This window comes from Siphateles boraxobius, unplaced genomic scaffold, assembly GCF_051911475.1.
Source record: "Siphateles boraxobius isolate OS27281-9 unplaced genomic scaffold, OSU_SipBor_1 179, whole genome shotgun sequence".
Classification (NCBI taxonomy): Eukaryota; Metazoa; Chordata; class Actinopteri; order Cypriniformes; family Leuciscidae; genus Siphateles; species Siphateles boraxobius.
Window position 1 is genome coordinate 60,001 of NW_027508787.1, and position 27,500 is coordinate 87,500.

The 27,500-nt window shown below is 38.7% G+C and overlaps 1 protein-coding gene across 1 annotated transcript in view; it reads left to right on the top strand.

Moving 5' to 3' along the window:
* The window catches only part of LOC143740645 (zinc finger E-box-binding homeobox protein zag-1-like), a 56,948-nt gene extending 34,350 nt beyond the window's left edge, over window positions 1-22,598 (top strand). The window contains exons 2-8 of the mRNA XM_077232652.1: window positions 8,321-8,527; window positions 11,366-11,563; window positions 12,734-12,927; window positions 13,023-13,131; window positions 14,534-15,543; window positions 20,483-20,666; window positions 22,101-22,598. Of these exons, the coding sequence (XP_077088767.1) occupies window positions 8,321-8,527; window positions 11,366-11,563; window positions 12,734-12,927; window positions 13,023-13,131; window positions 14,534-15,543; window positions 20,483-20,666; window positions 22,101-22,477 (2,279 nt within the window). The 3' untranslated portion in view covers window positions 22,478-22,598. The remainder of the gene's footprint in view (window positions 1-8,320; window positions 8,528-11,365; window positions 11,564-12,733; window positions 12,928-13,022; window positions 13,132-14,533; window positions 15,544-20,482; window positions 20,667-22,100) is intronic.
* The last annotated feature ends 4,902 nt before the right edge of the window (window positions 22,599-27,500 follow it).

Genomic DNA, 27,500 nt, shown 5'->3' on the forward strand with positions numbered 1-27,500 from the left:
GTGTGTTCTCAGTGTTGATGTTGTGTGTTCTCTGTGCTGATGTTGTGTGTTCTCTGTGCTGATGTTGTGTGTTCTCAGTGCTGATGTTGTGTGTTCTCTGTGCTGATGTTGTGTGTGTTCTCTGATGTTGTGTGTTCTCTGTGCTGATGTTGTGTGTTCTCTGATGTTGTGTGTTCTCAGTGCTGATGTTGTGTGTTCTCAGTGCTGATGTTGTGTGTTCTCTGTGCTGATGTTGTGTGTGTTCTCTGATGTTGTGTGTTCTCAGTGCTGATGTTGTGTGTTCTCAGTGCTGATGTTGTGTGTTCTCTGTGCTGATGTTGTGTGTTCTCTGTGCTGATGTTGTGTGTGTTCTCTGTGCTGATGTTGTGTGTTCTCTGTGCTGATGTTGTGTGTGTTCTCTGATGTTGTGTGTTCTCAGTGCTGATGTTGTGTGTTCTCAGTGCTGATGTTGTGTGTTCTCTAATGTTGTGTGTTCTCAGTGCTGATGTTGTGTGTTCTCAGTGCTGATGTTGTGTGTGTTCTCTGTGCTGATGTTGTGTGTTCTCTGTGCTGATGTTGTGTGTTCTCTAATGTTGTGTGTTCTCAGTGCTGATGTTGTGTGTTCTCTAATGTTGTGTGTTCTCAGTGCTGATGTTGTGTGTTCTCAGTGCTGATGTTGTGTGTTCTCTGTGCTGATGTTGTGTGTGTTCTCTGTGCTGATGTTGTGTAATCTCAGTGCTGATGTTGTGTGTTCTCAGTGCTGATGTTGTGTGTTCTCTGTGCTGATGTTGTGTGTTCTCTGTGCTGATGTTGTGTGTATTCTCAGTGTTGATGTTGTGTGTTCTCTGATGTTGTGTGTTCTCTGTGCTGATGTTGTGTTTTCTCTTATGTTGTGTGTGTTCTCAGTGCTGATGTTGTGTGTTCTCAGTGCTGATGTTGTGTGTGTTCTCTGTGCTGATGTTGTGTGTGTTCTCTGTGCTGATGTTGTGTGTGTTCTCTGTGCTGATGTTGTGTGTTCTCTGTGCTGATGTTGTGTGTGTTCTCAGTGCTGATGTTGTGTGTGTTCTCTGTGCTGATGTTGTGTGTGTTCTCTGTGCTGATGTTGTGTAATCTCAGTGCTGATGTTGTGTGTTCTCTGTGCTGATGTTGTGTGTTCTCAGTGCTGATGTTGTGTGTTCTCTGATGTTGTGTGTGTTCTCTGTGCTGATGTTGTGTGTTCTCTGTGCTGATGTTGTGTGTTCTCTGTGCTGATGTTGTGTGTGTTCTCTGTGTTGATGTTGTGTGTTCTCTGTGCTGATGTTGTGTGTGTTCTCTGTGCTGATGTTGTGTGTTCTCTGTGCTGATGTTGTGTGTTCTCTGTGCTGATGTTGTGTTTTTTCTCAGTGCTGATGTTGTGTGTTCTCTGATGTTGTGTGTTCTGAGTGCTGATGTTGTGTGTGTTCTCTGTGCTGATGTTGTGTGTTCTCTGATGTTGTGTGTTCTCAGTGCTGATGTTGTGTGTGTTCTCAGTGGTGATGTTGTGTGTGTTCTCTGATGTTGTGTGTTCTCAGTGCTGATATTGTGTTTTCAGTGCTGATGTTGTGTGTTCTCTGTGCTGATGTTGTGTGTTCTCAGTGCTGATGTTGTGTGTTCTCTGATGTTGTGTGTTCTCAGTGCTGATGTTGTGTGTTCTCAGTGCTGATGTTGTGTGTTCTCAGTGCTGATGGTGTGTGCTCTCTGATGTTGTGTGTGTTCTCAGTGCTGATGTTGTGTGTTCTCAGTGCTGATGTTGTGTGTTCTCAGTGCTGGTGTTGTGTGTTCTCAGTGCTGATGTTGTGTGTGTTCTCTGTGCTGATGTTGTGTGTTCTCTGTGTTGATGGTGTGTGTTCTCAGTGCTGATGTTGTGTGTTCTCAGTGCTGATGTTGTGTGTTCTCTGTGCTGATGTTGTGTGTTCTCTGTGCTGATGTTGTGTGTTCTCAGTGTTGATGGTGTGTGTTCTCAGTGCTGATGTTGTGTGTTCTCTGTGCTGATGTTGTGTGTTCTCTGTGCTGATGTTGTGTGTTCTCAGTGTTGATGGTGTGTGTTCTCAGTGCTGATGTTGTGTGTTCTCAGTGCTGATGTTGTGTTTTCAGTGCTGATGTTGTGTGTTCTCTGTGCTGATGTTGTGTTCTCAGTGCTGATGTTGTGTGTTCTCTGATGTTGTGTGTTCTCTGTGCTGATGTTGTGTGTGTTCTCAGTGCTGATGTTGTGTGTTTTCTGATGTTGTGTGTTTTCAGTGCTGATGTTGTGTGTTCTCAGTGCTGATGTTGTGTTTTCAGTGCTGATGTTGTGTGTTCTCTAATGTTGTGTGTTCTCAGTGCTGATGTTGTGTGTTTTCAGTGCTGATGTTGTGTGTGTTTTCAGTGCTGATGTTGTGTGTTCTCTGTGCTGATGTTGTGTTCTCAGTGCTGATGTTGTGTGTTCTCTAATGTTGTGTGTTCTCACTGCTGATGTTGTGTGTGTTTTCAGTGCTGATGTTGTGTGTTTTCTCTGTGCTGATGTTGTGTGTTTTCAGTGCTGATGTTGTGTGTTCTAAGTGCTGATGTTGTGTGTTCTCTGTGCTGATGTTGTGTGTTCTCTGTGCTGATGTTGTGTGTATTCTCAGTGTTGATGTTGTGTGTTCTCTGATGTTGTGTGTTCTCTGTGCTGATGTTGTGTTTTCTCTTATGTTGTGTGTGTTCTCAGTGCTGATGTTGTGTGTTCTCAGTGCTGATGTTGTGTGTTCTCAGTGCTGATGTTGTGTGTTCTCTAAGGTTGTGTGTTCTCTGTGCTGATGTGTGTTCTCTGTGCTGATGTTGTGTGTTCTCAGTGCTGATGTTGTGTGTTCTCTGTGCTGATGTTGTGTGTTCTCAGTGCTGATGTTGTGTGTTCTCTGATGTTATGTGTTCTCGGTGCTGATGTTGTGTGTTCTCTGTGCTGATGTTGTGTGTTCTCTGATGTTGTGTGTTCTCTGTGCTGATGTTGTGTGTTCTCTGATGTTGTGTGTTCTCTGATGTTGTGTGTTCTCTGATGTTGTGTGTTCTCTGATGTTGTGTTCTCTGTGCTGATGTTGTGTGTATTCTCAGTTCTGATGTTGTGTTCTCTGTGCTGATGTTGTGTGTATTCTCAGTGCTGATGTTGTGTGTTCTCTGTGCTTATGTTGTGTGTTCTCAGTGCTAATGTGTGTGCTCTGTGCTGATGTTGTGTGTTCTCAGTGCTGATGTTGTGTGTTCTGTTCTGTTGTGTGGTGTTTTGTGCAGGAGAGGGCGAGCGCTGTCTGGGTTCTGAAGGAGAGGATGAGGGCAGTGTTTGTGTGTGCTGATGTTGTGTGTTGTGTGGTGTTGTGTGTGCTGATGTTGTGTGTTGTGTGTGTGCAGGAGAGGGCGAGCGCTGTCTGGGTTCTGAAGGAGAGGATGAGGGCAGTGTTTGTGTGTGTTGATGTTGTGTGTTGTGTGGTGTTGTGTGTGCTGATGTTGTGTGTTGTGTGTGGTGTTGTGTGTGTTGATGTTGTGTGTTGTGTGTGTGCAGGAGAGGGCGAGCGCTGTCTGGGTTCTGAAGGAGAGGATGAGGGCAGTGTTTGTGTGTGTTGATGTTGTGTGTTGTGTGGTGTTGTGTGTGCTGATGTTGTGTGTTGTGTGTGGTGTTGTGTGTGTTGATGTTGTGTGTTGTGTGTGTGCAGGAGAGGGCGAGCGCTGTCTGGGTTCTGAAGGAGAGGATGAGGGCAGTGTTTGTGTGTGTTGATGTTGTGTGTTGTGTGGTGTTGTGTGTGCTGATGTTGTGTGTTGTGTGTGGTGTTGTGTGTGTTGATGTTGTGTGTTGTGTGTGTGCAGGAGAGGGCGAGCGCTGTCTGGGTTCTGAAGGAGAGGATGAGGGCAGTGTTTGTGTGTGTTGATGTTGTGTGTTGTGTGGTGTTGTGTGTGCTGATGTTGTGTGTTGTGTGTGGTGTTGTGTGTGTTGATGTTGTGTGTTGTGTGTGTGCAGGAGAGGGCGAGCGCTGTCTGGGTTCTGAAGGAGAGGATGAGGGCAGTGTTTGTGTGTGTTGATGTTGTGTGTTGTGTGGTGTTGTGTGTGCTGATGTTGTGTGTTGTGTGTGTGCAGGAGAGGGCGAGCGCTGTCTGGGTTCTGAAGGAGAGGATGAGGGCAGTGTTTGTGTGTGTTGATGTTGTGTGTTGTGTGGTGTTGTGTGTGCTGATGTTGTGTGTTGTGTGTGGTGTTGTGTGTGTTGATGTTGTGTGTTGTGTGTGTGCAGGAGAGGGCGAGCGCTGTCTGGGTTCTGAAGGAGAGGATGAGGGCAGTGTTTGTGTGTGTTGATGTTGTGTGTTGTGTGGTGTTGTGTGTGCTGATGTTGTGTGTTGTGTGTGGTGTTGTGTGTGTTGATGTTGTGTGTTGTGTGTGTGCAGGAGAGGGCGAGCGCTGTCTGGGTTCTGAAGGAGAGGATGAGGGCAGTGTTTGTGTGTGTTGATGTTGTGTGTTGTGTGGTGTTGTGTGTGCTGATGTTGTGTGTTGTGTGTGGTGTTGTGTGTGTTGATGTTGTGTGTTGTGTGTGTGCAGGAGAGGGCGAGCGCTGTCTGGGTTCTGAAGGAGAGGATGAGGGCAGTGTTTGTGTGTGCTGATGTTGTGTGTTGTGTGGTGTTGTGTGTGCTGATGTTGTGTGTTTTGTGTGTGCAGGAGAGGGCGAGCGCTGTCTGGGTTCTGAAGGAGAGGATGAGGGCAGTGTTTGTGTGTGCTGATGTTGTGTGGTGTTGTGTGTGTTGTGTGTGGTGTTGTGTGTGCTGATATTGTGTGTTGTGTGTGGTGTTGTGTGTGTTGTGTGGTGTTGTGTGTGCTGATGTTGTGTGTTGTGTGTGTGCAGGAGAGGGCGAGCGCTGTCTGGGTTCTGAAGGAGAGGATGAGGGCAGTGTTTGTGTGTGCTGATGTTGTGTGTTGTGTGGTGTTGTGTGTGCTGATGTTGTGTGTTGTGTGTGTGCAGGAGAGGGCGAGCGCTGTCTGGGTTCTGAAGGAGAGGATGAGGGCAGTGTTTGTGTGTGCTGATGTTGTGTGTTGTGTGGTGTTGTGTGTGCTGATGTTGTGTGTTGTGTGTGTGCAGGAGAGGGCGAGCGCTGTCTGGGTTCTGAAGGAGAGGATGAGGGCAGTGTTTGTGTGTGTGTGTGTGTGTGTTGTGTGGTGTTGTGTGTGATGTTGTGTGGTGTTGTGTGTGTTGATGTTGTGTGTTGTGTGTGTGCAGGAGAGGGCGAGCGCTGTCTGGGTTCTGAAGGAGAGGATGAGGGCAGTGTTTGTGTGTGTGTGTGTGTGTGTGTTGTGTGGTGTTGTGTGTGATGTTGTGTGGTGTTGTGTGTGCTGATGTTGTGTGTTGTGTGTGTGCAGGAGAGGGCGAGCGCTGTCTGGGTTCTGAAGGAGAGGATGAGGGCAGTGTTTGTGTGTGTGTGTGTGTGTGTGTTGTGTGGTGTTGTGTGTGATGTTGTGTGGTGTTGTGTGTGCTGATGTTGTGTGTTGTGTGTGTGCAGGAGAGGGCGAGCGCTGTCTGGGTTCTGAAGGAGAGGATGAGGGCAGTGTTTGTGTGTGTTGATGTTGTGTGTTGTGTGGTGTTGTGTGTGTTGTGTGTGGTGTTGTGTGTGCTGATGTTGTGTGTTGTGTGTGGTGTTGTGTGTGTTGTGTGGTGTTGTGTGTGCTGATGTTGTGTGTTGTGTGTGTGCAGGAGAGGGCGAGCGCTGTCTGGGTTCTGAAGGAGAGGATGAGGGCAGTGTTTGTGTGTGCTGATGTTGTGTGTTGTGTGGTGTTGTGTGTGCTGATGTTGTGTGTTGTGTGTGTGCAGGAGAGGGCGAGCGCTGTCTGGGTTCTGAAGGAGAGGATGAGGGCAGTGTTTGTGTGTGTTGATGTTGTGTGTTGTGTGGTGTTGTGTGTATTGTGTGTGGTGTTGTGTGTGCTGATGTTGTGTGTGGTGTTGTGTGTGTTGTGTGGTGTTGTGTGTGCTGATGTTGTGTGTTGTGTGTGTGCAGGAGAGGGCGAGCGCTGTCTGGGTTCTGAAGGAGAGGATGAGGGCAGTGTTTGTGTGTGTTGATGTTGTGTGTTGTGTGTGGTGTTGTGTGTGCTGATGTTGTGTGTTGTGTGTGTGCAGGAGAGGGCGAGCGCTGTCTGGGTTCTGAAGGAGAGGATGAGGGCAGTGTTTGTGTGTGTGTGTGTTGTGTGGTGTTGTGTGTTGATGTTGTGTGTTGTGTGTGTGTGCAGGAGAGGGCGAGCGCTGTCTGGGTTCTGAAGGAGAGGATGAGGGCAGTGTTTGTGTGTGTGTGTGTTGTGTGGTGTTGTGTGTTGATGTTGTGTGTTGTGTGTGTGCAGGAGAGGGCGAGCGCTGTCTGGGTTCTGAAGGAGAGGATGAGGGCAGTGTTTGTGTGTGTGTGTGTTGTGTGGTGTTGTGTGTTGATGTTGTGTGTTGTGTGTGTGCAGGAGAGGGCGAGCGCTGTCTGGGTTCTGAAGGAGAGGATGAGGGCAGTGTTTGTGTGTGTGTGTGTTGTGTGGTGTTGTGTGTTGATGTTGTGTGTTGTGTGTGTGCAGGAGAGGGCGAGCGCTGTCTGGGTTCTGAAGGAGAGGATGAGGGCAGTGTTTGTGTGTGTGTGTGTTGTGTGGTGTTGTGTGTGTTGATGTTGTGTGTTGTGTGTGTGCAGGAGAGGGCGAGCGCTGTCTGGGTTCTGAAGGAGAGGATGAGGGCAGTGTTTGTGTGTGCTGATGTTGTGTGTTGTGTGTGGTGTTGTGTGTGTTGATGTTGTGTGTTGTGTGTGTGCAGGAGAGGGCGAGCGCTGTCTGGGTTCTGAAGGAGAGGATGAGGGCAGTGTTTGTGTGTGCTGATGTTGTGTGTTGTGTGGTGTTGTGTGTGCTGATGTTGTGTGTTGTGTGTGTGCAGGAGAGGGCGAGCGCTGTCTGGGTTCTGAAGGAGAGGATGAGGGCAGTGTTTGTGTGTGTGTGTGTGTGTGTTGTGTGTGGTGTTGTGTTTGCTGATGTTGTGTGTTGATGTTGTGTGTTGTGTGTGCTGATGTTGTGTTGTGTGTGTGCAGGAGAGGGCGAGCGCTGTCTGGGTTCTGAAGGAGAGGATGAGGGCAGTGTTTGTGTGTGTTGATGTTGTGTGTTGTGTGGTGTTGTGTGTGTTGATGTTGTGTGTTGTGTGTGTGCAGGAGAGGGCGAGCGCTGTCTGGGTTCTGAAGGAGAGGATGAGGGCAGTGTTTGTGTGTGTTGATGTTGTGTGTTGTGTGGTGTTGTGTGTATTGTGTGTGGTGTTGTGTGTGCTGATGTTGTGTGTTGTGTGTGGTGTTGTGTGTGCTGATGTTGTGTGTTGTGTGTGGTGTTGTGTGTTGTGTGGTGTTGTGTGTGCTGATGTTGTGTGTTGTGTGTGTGCAGGAGAGGGCGAGCGCTGTCTGGGTTCTGAAGGAGAGGATGAGGGCAGTGTTTGTGTGTGTTGATGTTGTGTGTTGTGTGGTGTTGTGTGTGCTGATGTTGTGTGTTGTGTGTGTGCAGGAGAGGGCGAGCGCTGTCTGGGTTCTGAAGGAGAGGATGAGGGCAGTGTTTGTGTGTGTTGATGTTGTGTGTTGTGTGGTGTTGTGTGTGCTGATGTTGTGTGTTGTGTGTGTGCAGGAGAGGGCGAGCGCTGTCTGGGTTCTGAAGGAGAGGATGAGGGCAGTGTTTGTGTGTGTTGATGTTGTGTGTTGTGTGGTGTTGTGTGTATTGTGTGTGGTGTTGTGTGTGCTGATGTTGTGTGTTGTGTGTGTGCAGGAGAGGGCGAGCGCTGTCTGGGTTCTGAAGGAGAGGATGAGGGCAGTGTTTGTGTGTGTTGATGTTGTGTGTTGTGTGGTGTTGTGTGTGCTGATGTTGTGTGTTGTGTGTGTGCAGGAGAGGGCGAGCGCTGTCTGGGTTCTGAAGGAGAGGATGAGGGCAGTGTTTGTGTGTGCTGATGTTGTGTGTTGTGTGGTGTTGTGTGTGCTGATGTTGTGTGTTGTGTGTGTGCAGGAGAGGGCGAGCGCTGTCTGGGTTCTGAAGGAGAGGATGAGGGCAGTGTTTGTGTGTGCTGATGTTGTGTGTTGTGTGGTGTTGTGTGTGCTGATGTTGTGTGTTGTGTGTGTGCAGGAGAGGGCGAGCGCTGTCTGGGTTCTGAAGGAGAGGATGAGGGCAGTGTTTGTGTGTGCTGATGTTGTGTGTTGTGTGGTGTTGTGTGTGCTGATGTTGTGTGTTGTGTGTGTGCAGGAGAGGGCGAGCGCTGTCTGGGTTCTGAAGGAGAGGATGAGGGCAGTGTTTGTGTGTGCTGATGTTGTGTGTTGTGTGGTGTTGTGTGTGCTGATGTTGTGTGTTGTGTGTGTGCAGGAGAGGGCGAGCGCTGTCTGGGTTCTGAAGGAGAGGATGAGGGCAGTGTTTGGGGAATGGAGGTTCAGGACAGCAGAGACGCTCAGGATAAAGTAAGCGAGGGAACGGATCCCGGGAGTCCGGCTCCGGAGAACTGGATCCACACGGAGAACCCCCCTCGTGACGTCACGAACACACACCCCGAGCGCTGCGACCTCAGCGCGTTCAGTGAGTCTCCGGCCAAATAAAGCCTTCAATTAAAACCGTTTACAGTCTGTTGTTCCTCGAGAATCTTTTGAACTTTTTATACTCCAGAATAAAAGATCTGAAGAACCTGTAAAGAAACATCAAGAACAATTACAGACCTAAAAATGTATGAAAACTTTCTCAAAACCCTTTATTTGATCGGACCAAAACTTTGTTTACACACATTAAAAATGCTAGATAACAATAAAAACATTTGGATGCCACACACATGCAACAGAGTAACTGCAGTCTGAGATGTTTCATACGGCTTCATATTATTTTGTAGTGGACATATTAATTGCAGGATTCAGTAAGTAGTACACTAAGTAAAGTTAGTAAAGTTAGTTCTAAAGTTCAAATATCAAGTAAAAAAATAATAATAATGGCGATTTAAAAAAACTTTTGAAGAAAAATTTAAGTGTTTTTTCTTACCCTTGAATAAATCTGGACAAAAATTAAAAATGCAGAATAAAAACAATGTATGTCAATAATGATGTCATGTGACAACAATGTCAAATATCAAGTTTAAACACACACACACACACACACACACACACACACACACACACACACACACACACACACACACACACACACACACACACACACACACACACATATATATATATATATAAATATTAAAGTGTTTTTCTCACCCTTGAGTTCGTTTGCATTTTTAATTTTTGTATAGAGGGTGAGAAAAACACTTTAATATATATATATGTGTGTGTGTGTGTGTGTGTGTGTGTGTGTGTGTGTGTGTGTGTGTGTGTGTGTGTGTGTGTTTAAACTTGATATTTGACATTGTTGTCACAATGTCAAAATGTTGCATATTTTTGCATATTTTGCATTTTTAATTTTGTACAATGTATGTCAATAATGATGTCATGTGACAACAATGTCAAATATCAAGTTTAAAAACACACACATACACACACACACTTATCTGTATATATATATATATATATATATATATATATATATATATAAATTATAGTGTTTTTCTCACCCTTAAATGAGTCTGACACAATTTTTAAATGCAAAATATAAACAATGTATGTCAATAATGATGTCATGTGACAACAATGTCAAATATTAAGTTTAAAAAAACATATTTGTATAATGGCAATTTTAAACAGTCTTTTCCTCATCTTTAAACGGGTCTGTACTATGTACAAAAATTAAACATGCAAAATAATTTATATGTATATGATCATAATATATTGTGTTTTGAATACAAATCCATTCAGCCTTAAGTGACATTAAGACCCAGTTTTAAGTGTTTTTCTCCATCTTGAACTGTTTGTAGAATTTTTTTTAATTAAATTTTTCAAAACTGTCAAAGACCAGCAATGGCCTACATTCGTGTCAGTTTCCTGTGTGTAATCATCACACTATATGACATGACACATTTAAAAAAGAGTAATTATCATCATCATCATCGCTGTAATGACTCTCATTTCCACCGCCTCCGTGATTCTGACGATATTCGTGACAGAAATGCAGAAACACAAAACTGCTGCGCTCATCAACCGTCTTAATATTTCCTCACATCAGACGAGATCAAACGCTGCAGTTCGTCTATAGCAGCGTTTACAGCGACTGAGACCAACATCTGCAAACATTTGAGGACACGCTGCCATCACGACTGTGTTTCAGTTTTGTTGGTTTCAATGCAGAATTTCTGCAACATTCGAGCGATTTTCAAACAAGTTTAAGCGTTCCTTCAGTCGCACAACCTCACAAACACAACATCTCTGATGGGAATTAATGACAACAGGCTGTTATGAAGACAGAGAACTGTGACGTCGTGAACTAAACAAGTACAAAACAGTATTTAAGTTTTTAAACTACCATTCATTTATTTCTAGGGGGTTAAATGTACTGTCATGAAAATATTAATAATAAATTATTAAAAAAACATTGAGAAAATTGCCTTTAAAGTTGTGCATTTATGCACATTCGCGATTGTGCTGCATTCACTCACAAAAATAAATGTTTTATGTATTTACAGTAAGACATTTACAAAATATCTTCATTGAACATGATCTTTACTTAATATCCTAATGATTTTTGGCATAAAAGAAAAAGCTATTGCCACAAATATACCCGTGCGACATGTGACTGGTTTTGTGATCCAGGGTCACACACACACACATAATTATATATATATATATATATATATATATATATATATATATATATATATATATATATATATATATATATATATATATATATATATATTAAGGCAATAAATAATAATTATAATCTTTATTCAAAATACTTTGCTTTTGATTTTGGAGTAAAATTTATGCAAACCCATTTTCACCGTATAAGGAAAAAAACATGCTTTGGTAAATCATAAGCATGACATAAAAAGTCAGAATTATGACATAAAAAGTTGAAACTATGAGATACTAGGTTAAATCTGTGACATAAAATGTCAGAAATATTACATAATTATGACATTTTTTAATTTTTAACTTTTAAGTCAACTTTTTATGTCACAATTATTTTAATCTGGACTGAAACATGTCAGCCCAGAAATGATATCTTGTTGAAAAGGTTCTGATACTTTATTATTATTATTATTTATTACTGTTCTTTTGCACTTTTGTTTACTTTATACATTTTGTTGTATGTTGTTTTGTTGCGTTTACATGATCAGGGTTCTTTTTGCTATCAAAATTCATTATTAATTCTTGATAACATGTCATTAAACCTGTTATCAAGAAAGTTCTCCGTATCTTTTAAACCTGTTATTCCTGACGTTGATCTGAGTGTGTGTGTGTGTGTGTGTGTGTGTGTGTGTCTCAGGTCAGACTGACGCTCATGTGATGGATGATGTGCCTCATTACGACTCTGTGGTTCAGCTGAGGAAAGTGTCGAACCTGCTCATTCCGATTCACACACAGAAACACAACGGATCCGTGAACTCGTATCACTTAGACGGCGTTCAGGACGACATGTCTCCGGTCTGGTCACCGGGAGAACACGACTCACCTGAGGGAAAAGGTACACTAGCATCACCTGCAGTTTATGTGAGACAGGGTCCATACAGGGAGCTTAAAGGGATAGTTCACCCAAAAATGAAAATTAGCCCATGATTTACTCACCCTGAAGTCATTCTAGGTGTTTATGACATTCTTCTCTCAGACGAATACAATCAGAGTTATATAAAAAAAAGTGTTTATAATGGCAGTCAATGTCCGTTTCTGTTTTGAAGTCCATAAAAGTGCACCTGTCCATCATAAAAGTGCATCTATCCATCATAAAAGTGCATCTATCCTTCATAAAAGTGACTCTATCCTTCATAAAAGTGCATCTATCCTTCATAAAAGTGACTCTATCCTTCATAAAAGTGCATCTATCCATCATAAAAGTGACTCTATCCATCATAAAAGTGCATCTATCCTTCATAAAAGTGCATCTATTCTTCATAAAAGTGACTCTATCCTTCATAAAAGCACATCTATCCTTCATAAAAGTGCATCTATCCATCATAAAAGTGACTCTATCCTTCATAAAAGCACATCTATCCTTCATAAAAGTGACTCTATCCATCATAAAAGTGCATCTATCCTTCATAAAAGCGCATCTGTCCATCATAAAAGTGACTCTATCCTTCATAAAAGTGCATCTATCCTTCCTAAAAGTGCATCTATCCTTCATAAAAGTGCATCTATCCATCATAAAAGTGCATCTATCCATCATAAAAGTGCATGTATCCTTCATAAAAGTGCATCTATCCTTAATAAAAGTGCATCTATCCATCATAAAAGTGAATCTATCCATCATAAAAGTGCATGTATCCATCATAAATGAACTCTACAGGCTCCGAGGGGTTAATAAAGGCCTTCTGAAGCGAAGCGATGCATTTGTGTAAGAAAATATGAATATTTAAAGCTTTATTAACTAAAATAACTAGCTTCCGGCCAAACGAACATACGGATTCGACTTAAATCTAAGCGCAACTTATGCGAGTAATACGACGCACTGCTGATATTAACACTACGCCATGACACACTATGCTAATTCTGACGTCATAAATTGCGCTTTAGGCGTAAGTGGACTGTGTATGTTCGTCTGCCGGAAGCTAAAATTTTACTTTGTAACATGTTAAATATGAATATTTTTCTTGCAATTAATCAGATTAATCAGATAATCTCTCTTGTGGGTGTGCAGACGGTGGGCCGCTAAACCGTGACGCCCCCCAGACGTGCCCGTACTGCCAGCGCGAGACGTCTCTGAGGGATCACCTGAGGATCTGCCCGGCCCGGGACACCGGAGACAGTGTGTGTCCTCTCTGTGAGTTCAGTACACCGTACCAGTCTCAGATGGAGCAACACCTGACTCTCCATGCTCACTCGCACGAGAAGGTACGTCACACACACACACACACACACACACATGCAGTACCATTAACACGGATCCAGACGTGTGCCAACTGCTCATGATTTCATGTATGTCCCAGAATTCCTTGTCTGAGGCCAGTATGGAGAGCAGGAAGTTCAAGTGTAATCAGTGTGGAAAGGCCTTTAAATACAAGCATCACCTCAAAGAGCACCTGCGCATTCACAGTGGTAAGAAACACAACCAGCAAATGTCATATATCACCGAAATTTACATTGTGCATGAAGAAAATAAATATTTTACCAGGACTTCTCTGCCTTGACATTATTTTTTAGGGAACTATTTATATGCTAAATACTTCAACATTTATAAAATTCTTATTGATGTAGTAATGTAGGGGAAAAATATTTTTATAGTAATGAAAATGAAAATTATCTGGACACATTTTTTTTAGCATATATATATATATATATATATATATATATATATATATATATATATAGAGAGAGAGAGAGAGAGAGAGAGAGAGAGAGAGAGAAAATTATATAAAATATATATTTTAAAAAATTATAATACAAAAATATATAGCTAATAAACTAATACATTTATTTATGTATAATAATTATCCTATTATATATATATTATTCACATAATTCAAAACATATATTTTTGGGTTTTGGAGTAAAATAAGCCCATTTCCGCAACATAAGAAAAGCAAACCTTTCAGAAAAAAATCAAGTTTTGGTAAATTATAAGCATGACAGTCAAAATAATGGCATAAAAAGATAGGAATATATTATATAAAAAGTTGTTGACGCAATATAAAAATTATGACTTTTTGTTATAATTTCACTTTGTAAGTTTTGTCGTAATCATGACTTATGTGTCATACTTTTTGTCATGAGATTCAATGAATTCCTCTACATATACTTCTAAAACCATTATGATGCTGAATAAAGCTAATAATTAACAAAAAATTACGATAAAAACATGCATAAGAATAAAAATACACCAATCAGATACAATTAAAGTCAACCTGTATCACATGTTTTGTGTTACATTATCAACAGATTACTAGCTGTTTGATAATGTAGTCAAGCCAATGATTAATCATAATAACTGTCAAGAGTCCAACGTTGTAGAGAGCGCATTAATATTCTTGTAGAAGAGCCTGTATGATTCACTCTTTCTCTTCTTATGAATCAGTTTCTGTTTCAAATATATTTAAACATATTCGGCTAAATTAGACCAATATTTCCAGGTAATCCGAGATGGAGTGGGTGAGTGAGTGGAGGCGGGGCTCATTTGCATATTCATGCACCTGCAATGGTGTTGAGTTACATTCAAGCTATTTTAAGGCATGAAGAAATTATTTTCACAGGAAAAAACATTTAAATGTGTCATTTTGGTTATCAAAGATGAGTTTTAAGGGATTAAGTTATCGACACGGGGCTCATTTGCATATTCATGAATCCGCGTACACTAAATGAAGCAAGGGGTGTCGAGTTACATTCATGCTATTTTAAGGCATAAAGAAATCATTTTTATTAGTTAACATTAAAATAAGTCATTCTGATTATCAAAGATGAGTTTTAAGGGATAAAGTTATCGACTGAATCTCTGTGTCCACAGGTGAGAAGCCGTACGAGTGCTCGAACTGTAAGAAGCGCTTCAGTCACTCGGGATCCTATAGTTCACACCTCAGCAGCAAGAAGTGCCTCAGCGGGAACGCAGCTCATTGTAACGGACACTCCCATCACGCGTACTTGACGCCTGTCTTCCCATCGTCCACGTCACCCCCTGTGGTCGGCGGGAGAAACTGCAGCCGGGGAAAGTACCCATTGGAGTCCACCGGTCCCGCTTTGAGCCGGACGTGGGATCCCGCGGATGATTTGCCCGTGAGAACGGGTGTGTTTAAAGGTACAACGTTACTACCGTTGCTTCAGTCGCATAGTAAATTCGAACACCTCCTTCGGGAGATGCTCCGTCGGGAAGTGGGAGACGAGGCACGGAAAAACGAGAGATCAACAGCGTGTAATATCCTGTCGTCACCACAGCGCACGTCTTGGCATTCGGTCCCGCAGCAAATCCTTGTGCCTTTACCGACACCATTGCAAATAGCGCAAGATTCCCCGCACAAACACTGGCTGGGAGAAGAAGGCGGCCCGACGTCACCCACGTTACCCGAACGCAAGCACCTCCGGTATGGCTCGCCAACTTATCTGGATCTGTCAATCAACACATCGCCGCGTCAACCAACCTATCATATTCAGAGCGAACCTTTAGACTTATCCATCCCTAAATCTCATTCGACATCCGCCGTGCAAAGAGAGACCAGAACTTGTAACGGTTACTCACCGCCACGAGAATGGCGCAACGGCGAGACCGTGTTTAAGAGATTGACTGCGCCCTCCCAGCAGCAGGTGGGCGGGGCTTATACCCCATCGCCACTGTTTAGCAGCACGATATTCAACAGCTACCCTCTCTTCAATCACATGATCCCAGGACACAACGGTCTGACATCACTTCCTCTCACGCCACCAACACCAAGCCCAGGTTTCCTGTCTCCAGTGGCGTATATGGTGGAGGCGGAGCCAGAGTCAATGCTGAAGAGAATCCAGCATGAAAGACATTCGATCATGGTAAGAGCAAACACTCATAAAGGCCTACAGGTATATAATGCACATTTAATCAGACACCGACTGCAGCAACGCAAAAAAAAAAAAATTATATTCAGCATAACTAAAATATATTTTTAATTAAAAAAATCTAAATATGTATAAGAAAATGTTAAAAATGTATAATATTTATCATAACAAAAATGTATTCTATGTATATTAAAATATACAAATACAAATTTTATGTTCATCGTATTTAAAAAAAAGTACAATAAAGTAAAACAATATTATATTTATTATAACTAAATGTATTTTACATATATGTAATAAAATATGAAAATAAAAATCATCTTCATTATAACAAAAACGTATTCTAAATATGTATAATAAAATATAAAAATAAGATATTCAATACAATAATGTTTTTTTTAAATTTGTATAATAAAATATACAAATATGACATTCAGCCTAATAAAAATGTATTCTAATTAAATATGCATAATTCAATATAAAAATAAATATATGACATTCAGCATAACAAAAATGTATTCTAAAATATCCATAAAAATATAAAAATAAGATATTCAATACAATAAAAAATTATATGTACATTATACATCTAAATATGTATGATAAAATATACAAATAAAAATATGATATTCATTTTAACAAAAATTTGTTCTAAATGTGTATAATAAAATATAAAAATAAGAATGATATTCAACATAACAAAAATTTGGTCTAAATATGTATAATAAAATATAAAAATATGACATTCATCATAAATTTAAAGTGAACAATAATACACCCCTGAGTGCATGAAGTATTTTCCAGTTTATTTTCATGGAATACTTTTAAATTTGATTTTTTGTATAGCTCTTTTACAATACACGTTGATTAAAAGCAGCTTTACAGAAAATTGTGATGTTAATGTTTATATCATCTTAATATCTTTATGCCTAATAGTCGCATTTAGCAGATTAGAGCTGGAGGATAATATAATTCACTTTATCTGCTAAGAATATGTGCACTCGCATCCAGACGGTCTTAAACCCGTGAGAAATGGACTAAAAGCCATAAAAGATTTGATTTCATGTTTTCTGTAGTATTTACAGTTAATGATCTGAATAAACTCCTGAACATAACAACGGTTATTATTGAGTATTTTAACACATTTCATTAAATTAGCAAGTGTCACAAATAAAAAGCATAAATTAATTGTATATATATATATATATGTGTGTATGTGTGTGTGTTAAATTAATATAATATCAGATTTATTAAATTTTCTTTGAAAATACTAGTACTCAGGAATCAAATTAAGTGATATTAGAATGAGAAAGACTGATTTTACACTCTTAGTCATAAAAGGAGAATATGAAACATTTACACACAAAACCATTCTCACTCACACACACATGCACATATAAACACACACACACACACATACGCACACACATACGCACACACACACAGACGCACACACAAGCACACACACATGCGCACACACACACACAGACACACACTCAAACACAGACACACACACACACACTCACACACACACACACACACACACACACACACACACACACACACACACACACACACACACACACATTCACACTCAAACACAGACACACACAGACGCACACACACATGCGCACACACTCAAACACACACACACACACACACACACATGCGCACACACTCAAACACACACACACACACACACACACACACACACACACATGCGCACACACTCAAACACAGACACAGACACACACACACACACAGGAGCATGTCGTACTGCAACAGCTGCATGGACGCTGTCCTCTGATCTTGCAGTTTTGATGAGCTTCCTCTGGTTAAGCTGTAAACAAACACGCGGCGGAGGGAAATTCCCCCTCATGATGTCAAAGGGCAACAAGAACGCGTGTTGGTTTCCACACGCCTGCACACTGACATCATCAGCACTCGTCACGACACCGTTTCACTGCAGACACGGTCACAAAACTCAGATACTTCACATCTAAAATGTAGAAAGAAACGTTGTCTTATTGGATCGAGCATAACAATAAAAAATATACTGTGCATCTGCTAAATGAATAAATCTAAACATGTTAAGCTAATGTTATTTTGCATAGTTTTGACCAGCTGTAGGCCCTTATTGACCACATAGTGAGACAAAAGACATTAAATAAAATTACAATAACTAATTCCACACTGAATTTGCAATGTAATGTTATCCTGCATTTTTACTTTTTTTTAAATTATTTATTTATCACACATGCAGGTTTTATGGGCTCATATTAATTGATAAAAAGCATGGAATATTATATGTAAAAATGTGTTTCATATATAAAATATTTATATATAATATAAATTATGTATAAATATATATACAGTATATACATTGAAAATATTTCTTAAATATATACATGCATGTGTGTGTATTTATATATACAAAATAATTATACACAGTAGACACACATATATTATATAAAACACAAACCTTTATTTTGGATGCGATTAATCGTGCAACTCTTGATCCATTAATACTAACACTCTCGTTTTTCTTCTCTTCTACTCTATATCTATTTATTTTAACATATATAGTTAGACTAAACTGTGAAGGGTCACAGCACTTGCATATTATTGTCCTTTTATTAGTTTCACAAAGTGTTTTTGAATAAAAGCGACGGCTAAATGATTAAATGTAAATGTGGCACTAAAATCGTAAATATTTACTGTTGAGTGGATTGCAAAAAAAAAGTGTCCTGAAATATACGCCATACTGCCTAATGCACTCTCATATGCATTTGAATCTACAATAATGATGTCTAAATGAAACTAGAAATGAATGATTTTTGTGGCTTTATAATAACACTAGTGTTGGGTCCGAGTCCACCTTTGTCGAGTCCGAGTCAAGTCCAAGTCCTTAACAATCGAGTCCGAGTCCAAAGAGGCCCGAGTCGGACTTGAGTCCGAGTCCTTAACGTCCGAGTCCGAGTCGAGTCCGGCTGAGTCCACAAAGATTTAAATGATTTGAAATTGACCTTTCACAAAGACCCGCCCCTCTTAGTTACTGTTGCTACGTCCGACAAGCCGTTCCGCTCTCACTCCAAATGTTCTCACACAGTGAAAAATATATTGCGGAGCAAAGAGGAACATACAAGACAGAGCAGCCTACATTTGGTATGAAATATAGTCTCATCTTTTACATTTTTATAATTATTCTGAAATTCAAACAATAACTCCTGTTTTGTGGTGCTTTAATGTGTAGGCCTCAGTTCAAGCAGCACATGAACTGATAATCTCTTAGTTATAGCACAAATTAAACATGAATGAAAATCAGAACTGCAAAAAGATATCAAAACACACAATTTTTCAAGTTCAAGTCCACTGACTTTAATCTACTAACTGATTTGGTTTGTTTGGCGGTATCTGCATTATGATTGGTCAGATCGCCTGTCAATCAAATTCCGGCGAAAGGTCTCAACACTGAGCTCTTAAATTAATATTTTAAACCTTACAACATGATTGCAATGTATAGTCAAAGTCATACGTTTACCTATTGTACATCTTTCAGAATCTGCAAGGTAACGCTCAAGAATGCAACACGATGCATTAAGAGCCAGGGGGAAACTTTTGAGCAAATGGTGATGTTTAAAGTTTTCTTATTTTGTTTTACATGCTAATATCTTTTTTAGCCTCTGAAGGGCAGGACTAAATTAATATAAATGATCAACAAAATAAGAACAATTTACATCCAGTTTCATCCTTAATGGACTTCTTGAGCATCACTAAGTGTTTGCAGGGTGTGTAATAGTTGTGTTTGAGTCCCTCATTGTCACCAGTGCGAAAAGATGGATCTCACAATCATAGATTGTATATGCAGAAGATGCTGGAAAAGCAGGAGCTGGAGGATTTTTCCTCATGAACAACCATTACAAAAAAACAAAAAAAAACAGTTGTGGATACAAACACAAAATACAAGATAAATTAAATGATTTTTACAATCAAGTAATTTGTCTTGTATTTTGTGTTGGTATTTTGTCTTGTGGACTAGGCTATTAAACATCTGTTATGTGAAAAAGCTTTTTCAGTGCAGTACTAAATAGAAACAATGTTTTTATGATCCTACTTATTAATAAATAAATAAAAATTCCATTTTGGAGATTTTGAAAGGTGTATGTAAACTTATGACTAAAGTGTAAATGTAACAAAAATCATTAAATTATTAGACACCAAAATGCTGCTATGGTTATCACTTTCTCATGTTGCTATGGTTGCTATGTCAATCATCGCAATTTCAAGACTCACAGGACTCAAATTTAGCGGATTCACTCCCACATTTAAATGCATTTATCACTCTTTATAATTTACAGTGTGAACGTAACCACTGGTCCTCTAGAAGCACGAAAAACAAAACTATTATTTAGATTGTCGATAGCGCTCCGTTTAAGCCATCACTTACCGCGTTCTGCACTCTCCCTAAAACTCTCGTCATAAACACTGAAGTGTCCACACTGCACAGTGAATCTCTCATTTATATCACGTCAAGACTTTGTTTATGAGGGGATTTGCGAAAGGATAAAGCTTGTGCTGATTCTGAACAGACATTTTAAGCGAATTCTCCACATGTTGACTCTAAAATGCCTCTGATTTGCCACTGTTTTCATGCGCTTAATATACATGTCTGTGATTGGCTAATGCTCAACGCCGAAACGACACAAGTAGTTTGGTTTCGTTTCTGAATAATATTGTGTCCTCTAGTGCCCGGACTCGACTGGACTCGGACATTTTTCCGAGTCTAAAATGTCCGAGTCCGTGCCAAGTCCGAGTACAAATTCATCCGAGTGCGTGACAAGTCCGAGTTCATTCAAAATTGGACTGGAGTCCGAGTCCGAGTTCGAGTACCCCAACTTTAAATAACACTCATCTTTCCTTCTCTCGGCTCCAGACTGAAGCCATGAATCGCGGCGCTTCGGAGTTTCTGTGTCTGATGGAGGATGGGATGGATGGAGAGATCGGCTCCGGGAGGAAGAGACTGAGGAAGACAGAGGAAGGATTGTACGCCTGCGATATCTGTGACAAAACCTTCCAGAAGAGCAGCTCTCTACTGCGACATAAATATGAGCACACGGGTACTGACATTCATTATGTGCACACATCTAACATCTGCACATCACGAGTTACAGGTTTACTTCAGACGAATGTGTCAGCATTTATTCTCATGACTAACAGAAGCGTAAAATGAGATGTTTAGCTGAATCTTCAGGCTCTTTTGCATAAAATGAATGAATGAAATGCAGAGAATGGAAGTCAATAAGGATGAATAATGTCAAAACTGAATTATATACTGTGAAATATTTTATATATACATATAAATATATATATATATAGATATATTTGAAATAAGTATTTATATATAATTTATATAATATTTTAATATTAATACTTTATAATATATAAAATACATAAAACTTTAGGTAAAAAATATGGTATTCTTAAGTATCTTAAGTTAATGAATATAATATAAACTAAAAATATTAAATATAATTAAATATAATACTTAAAATAAGTAAAAATATATAGTATTTATAAATATGTTAAATAATATGTATTATATATATATACTGTATATATATATGTAATATATATTATATATAAATATATTATTTATATGTTTTTTATATATACATATATAATATAATTTATTTTATATATATACTTTAAAATATATACTACTTTAAGAAAAACAATATAGCATTCTTAAGTAAATGAATATATATGAACTGAAATTATTATATGTAGTTTAGTCATTTTAATATAAAAATACTCAGTAATATACAGTATTTATAAAATATGTATATAGAATTTTGAAGTATTTATATATAGTCAATTCAATTGTATATATTAAATAATTTGTATATGATAGATTATATATTTAATCATATATTAAATTATATAATATAATAAATATATTACATTTCATATATATACACACAACATTTTGATTCTAAAATATCCTATATGTTTTTATTTAAAGTATTTTATGGAATTTTTATCATATACTATTTATATATATATATATATAATAAAAAACGTAGTTTTCTAGAAAAAAAAGAATAGTTTTCTAAAGTATTTATGTACACAATACTTAAAAATACTGTGTGTGTGTGTGTATATATATGCATATACACACAGTATTTTTAAGTATATATATATATATATATATACAGTATTTTCAGGTATATATATGCATATACACACAGTATTTTTAAGTATATATATATATATACAGTATTTTCAGGTATATATATGCATATACACACAGTATTTTTAAGTATATATATATATATATATATACAGTATTTTCAGGTATATATATGCATATACACACAGTATTTTTAAGTATATATATATATATACAGTATTTTCAGGTATATATATGCATATACACACACAGTATTTTTAAGTATATATATATATATGTATATACAGTATTTTTAAGTATATATATGCATACACAGAGAAATATACAGGAGTCTAACTGCACTTTGTTTTCCCCCCTGTAGGGAAGCGACCTCACGAGTGTCAAACCTGTAAGAAGGCCTTTAAACACAAGCATCATTTAATCGAACACAGTCGTTTGCACTCGGGAGAAAAACCGTATCAGTGCGACAAGTGTGGCAAACGCTTCTCTCACTCGGGCTCGTACTCTCAGCACATGAACCACCGCTACGCTTTCTGCAGTCGAGACAGTGACCCGGACGGGGCCGTTCCCGAGGATCCCGAGGGACCCGTCTTCCTCAGCGACTCAAGCATGGAGGGAACGGCGCTGGAGTTCAGAGACGAGGAGGAAGAGGAAAACTCCCTCAGAAAGCACACCTATGATGGAGAAAGAGAGGAACAAGCCTCCAGAAGTGAGAAACAGGAAGACATGACGGAGTGAGACGAGACACACTTCACCAGGGTTTACCAAAGATGTGAAAAACACACATTCATTGACTGACGCTCGCGTCCTCTTTAGTGTTCAGTGCCTGTGAACTGAGAACAAAACACCATCAACCAAAGACAAATATATAAATGAACACGCACGTTTATTCATCGCCACAATCCAGAGCAGGAAATGACTGCGGGAGGCAGAACGCGCAGAAGAAATTACTCAATATTAAATAAACACCAAGAATTAATGATCTAAGGAAAACTGCCAAGAATTGGTCATTTTTGCACCAAATGCAATTTAATATGAAATTATATGTTGCATTAAAAATTATGCCTGTTTTTAGGACCATCAAGAGTTTTCTCACTGGCATTAAATTAGCATTACTGTAAGGGGAAAATTATATTATCATTATTTTTTTATACCAATCTGAACAAACTATATAAAAAATAACAATATATATAAAATCTCATCTTTACTAAAAGAAATCCATACACGGTATTTGTACTGCCTTTGCTGATATAAAAAGGTAACAAATAATTGCATTACATAAATTATATTATATGTTTTTTTTGTATCAATCGGAAATTCTAACAAACTATATATGCTGATATAAAAATGTAAAAAATAATTGCATTATGATAATTATATTATTTTTTATATCAATCTGATATCACAAACTATATATATATATATATATATATAATCTCAACTTTATTATTGTAATGCAACATTTTGTAATGCTTTAAATTATGCTGATATAAAATTGTAAAAAATAATTGCATTATAAAAACTTTACAAAAATGTCACAATGCAAAAATCTTAATGGTTCTAAAAGTTGGCCTGATTTTTATATTATATATACAATGTTTTTCCGTTTGATTTTAGATTGAAATATGACCTCATACTCATTAAATATATACATGAGACGACCACAGGTATAGAAATATTAAATATTTCAAAAGAAAATATAATAAGTATTTACAGTCTAGGATTTGACCAACATTCACAGTTAATCTAGGGTTAGTTCAGGACTGGTTAGCGTATGGATCATTCACGCGGCTTTTATGGTTTTCTATGTCAGAATTATCTGGGACTGCACTTTAACTCAGAACAAGATTAAACACAGATCTGACATCCATGAACTGGAAGAACTGTACAATTGGCCGATAATGACAGACATTAAACCCTCAAACTTTCACCTTCTTTTCAGCACCAGCTGTTCAACAAACACGGATCAAATATTTCCACCAAATACTGTTTATGTTGCAATACTATCATAAAGTGTCCTTTTGAGAAAGAAATAATGAAAGCTTACAGTGTGTTATACGAGTTGCACTGAATACGACCATAGAAACAGCTTCATAATGCCAATTATGCAAGAATTTAACATTCAACTATTAAAACGGTGCTTCATTCATTTATTAGTCGACTTTTCTTTATATATGCTCAACATGCACCAAAATGCTTCTTGCACACGAGAACTGTGCAGTATTTTCACCAGTGTTATTTTTATACCAAATTTTTAAGCTTTGTTGAAATGTCAATACATAATCTTTGTAATAAAGTTGTACATATTTTGAAAAAACAAAACAAAAGCGGTCGCTGGAGTTTTTATTGTGCTTTTCAGAACTATAATTGTCTTGCTCTAAAAGTCAAATCTCAAGAAACACTATATTTGTAATGACTGAGAAATGCAGTGTCATGATTATTCATCACACAGATCATAAATCTAACAGACGCTGGACTCAAATCACCAGTCATTTCTTTTTACATCAATGATTTCTTTCTAATGACTTGAAATGAGTGGCGTTGAGATGAGATAAGTGTCACTTTACCATGGTAATGGGGGGGGTGGGGGGGTCCCGTTTACACTACTGACTCAAAACTGCACAGATTTCAGGCCTCCACCTAAATACTCTCGTAAGTGTGGTTAGGGTCAGTCAGCAAACGGATATTGTTTTACATTTTTATAACATATTTCTATAATGGTCTCTGGGTTCAATGAAGTTGCTCATCTGCATCTCAGAGCAACGGAAATCCCACAAAAGAAATGAACTCATCACCAGTATAATTAAAGCAATTTCAACTTTCTTTATAAGTTATACAAGTTTCAATTTGAAGTCAGTTTAATGTAATTTAAGTTGAAATGACTTGACGGCCAATTAGATTATGCTTAATTTACTTAAAGTCCCCCTGTAGTAAATATTTTTCTTAAATCTCATCTTTGATCACCAAAATAAAAAAATATTCTTCATGCCTTAAAATATACAGTCATATTACAATATAAAAGTACAATCAGCTTGGATTTTAAGTAATTTCAACTTAAATTACATTAAACTGACTTGTTGAATTATTTGAATCTTAGGGTTGAAACTGCTTAACTTATTTCGATGAGTTAAAAGGCAATTTAAAAGCAAGTTATCATAACTTATTGATCATGTAATTTTTTACAGTGTACACTAACTTTTTTCGTTCAAAATGAATCAAATTTAAATAATGAGTCAATACATCATTAGCCTAACCCTTCTTCGTAAATGTGTTTTGTCTCACCCTGATTCATGGTAAGTCCATTATAATGCTGTGTTGCAGACAGCTCGGAATTTGTATTTTTCTGGAACATCGGACATTCGACATGTGAACTCACGACACCATCGATCAACCTCAGCGAGAAGCGTCAATTGACGTCAAAACGTTTATTTAGCCTAATAATACCTACGTTTTCAAAAACGCAATGTATGTAGGTTTTTTTATTTTTTTGCCATAATTGACACAAAAACACGATATCACGTGTGACTGGCGGGATCTCGTCGAGGTCTAAAGTGGGACATTTGATTTGGGATATTTGGCATATCCTCGTCTGGAACGCAGCGTGAGTGTTTATATTCATTTCATGAGTGTTTATATTTTTAACTGGGATACATACATACGCCACTGACCAGGGGCCTGTTTATGTGAAAACTCTGAGTATGTTAATCCTGAAATGAGGCAAACTCTGGGTTTTCCGTTTCAGAATGGGAAGTGTGTCAAACCCGAGAAAGCAGAGTTAGTCAAGCCCGTTTCTGAAACAGGGGTATCAGTTACCATGGTAACTTACTCTGTGAACCTAACCTGGTCGGCATAGATATATACACTAGATGTCGCCTTGGCTACGGCAGTTCATTGGAACGAATGCGTCAATAGAGCCGCCATCATGGAACAGTGGAGCGCCTCCTCTTTAATGCATCAGCGACAATGTAGGAAAAGCTCTAACGGAAATAAAACCATAAATGAAGATTTACAGCCATGAATGCGATTTTCTAGTTTTTTTGGTTCGTTCCAACGGGCAGACATGTATTTATCATTGAGTCCAGAGTGAAGGGTTGGTCAAAATCCCTTGCCTCTTCAAATACATCTATAATCATATCCTTTTGAATGTATATACTTCCTTTATAAAAATCAATAATCAAATATATTCATTATCACATAATATTTTTTATGATCTTTGTGCTTGTGAAATTATATTGTCTTCAATGCATGTGATGTAAGTAACCAGTTTCTTTTAGGTGCATTCCAATCTTACTTTGAGATTGCACGCAGTACACGCAGGACACGAAGGCCACGTAACCCACAAGGCCGTTTGTCTCTTTCTCTGGTATCAGTAGAGGGTCCTAAAGGCAGCGTGGACACATATGATTCTTCGCTGGACATATGGTCAAGCTATATTGAGCGTTACTATATCGAACTTTAATTGTTGTATTAAAATGTATTCTTTCCAGTATATTTCCTTCCTTCGGAGTAAATGCCAGTGATCTGTTTTTCTCCCAAATGAGTGAATGTTTTAGCATTATGTTTTGGTATACTTAACTGATAATAAGGAGCTCAGACTCTCTTCAGCCTTGATGGGAGCTGTTATTTGCTAGTGTCTGTTATGTGTGTGTGTGTGTGTGTGCGTATGACGTTCTATGTAGGTTCTGGACGTTCGGACCAGACACTCCGGCGCCCTTCTCTAACCTGCGAGGCCACCACAGACCTAAATCTAATGAGTGGACGACAACTATCTTGACTAATGGCGATAGGCACCCCTATCTCCTCACATGTGTTATATTGTTTAGGCTCTTAATGTTTCTTAGCCAATGAGAATCATTCAACCTGTAAGCAATGACGTAGCTTAGACCTTGGAAATGGTATAACTGCTGTGATCTTTGTAACTGTAAGCGGGGCGGCCTACGAACTCCTGTGCGAGTATTGAAGATGACTTCTGCTGATGAAACTGCAAACTATCTTCAGTAAATATTTTCTTTAATTTTTTATAATTCTGACTCTGGGTCTTCATTCTTCATATCTGGTTCTGGGTCTTTAACTGTACACCCCTTACTAGAGAAATTTGAAAAAATGTACAAAATATCACATTCTTATGAAATGTAATTCCTTGCTGTCTGATTTTTAGATTTCGTTCGTGTGAACATTTATACGCAGCACAAAAGTCCGGCATCATCCATGAATTCAGCGTTACCCAGCTACTTCCTATGACAAGAGCCCTGTTCCAAGATGGCGGCGGTTTTGACGCATGCTTAGAACCCCTGAGGCGACATCTAGTTTATAAATCTAAATTTAAATTTCTTATATAAACCCAGAGTTTTTCTTCTAGTAAATGCATTTTGATTTAATAATCTTTAGATATTTTGACTGGAAACAACAAGACAAAAATGCTAAGTAAGAAAAGCATTTTGTTGCAGTGCAGTACATTCAATCATTGGACATTTTTCTATATAACACCGGAGAAAGCACATTAGTAAAGCTGCTGTATCAGAGCAGGAAGGAAAATGTGCCTCAATCTCTCACGCTCTTTCTGAGAGTTTTTGTGTTGTTTCCTGGACACAAACTCATGAGATCCATCAAAGAGGTGTTTCACAGGATTGCAGGACAGTGGTGGAGAAATCAGTTTAAATGAGGATAATCTGATAAATGACGTTCATTTGATATCATCTTGCTGTGACCTCTGAAAGTAACCTACTAATTAGATTTTCCTTTAGGATTTCTAGTTTGGTTG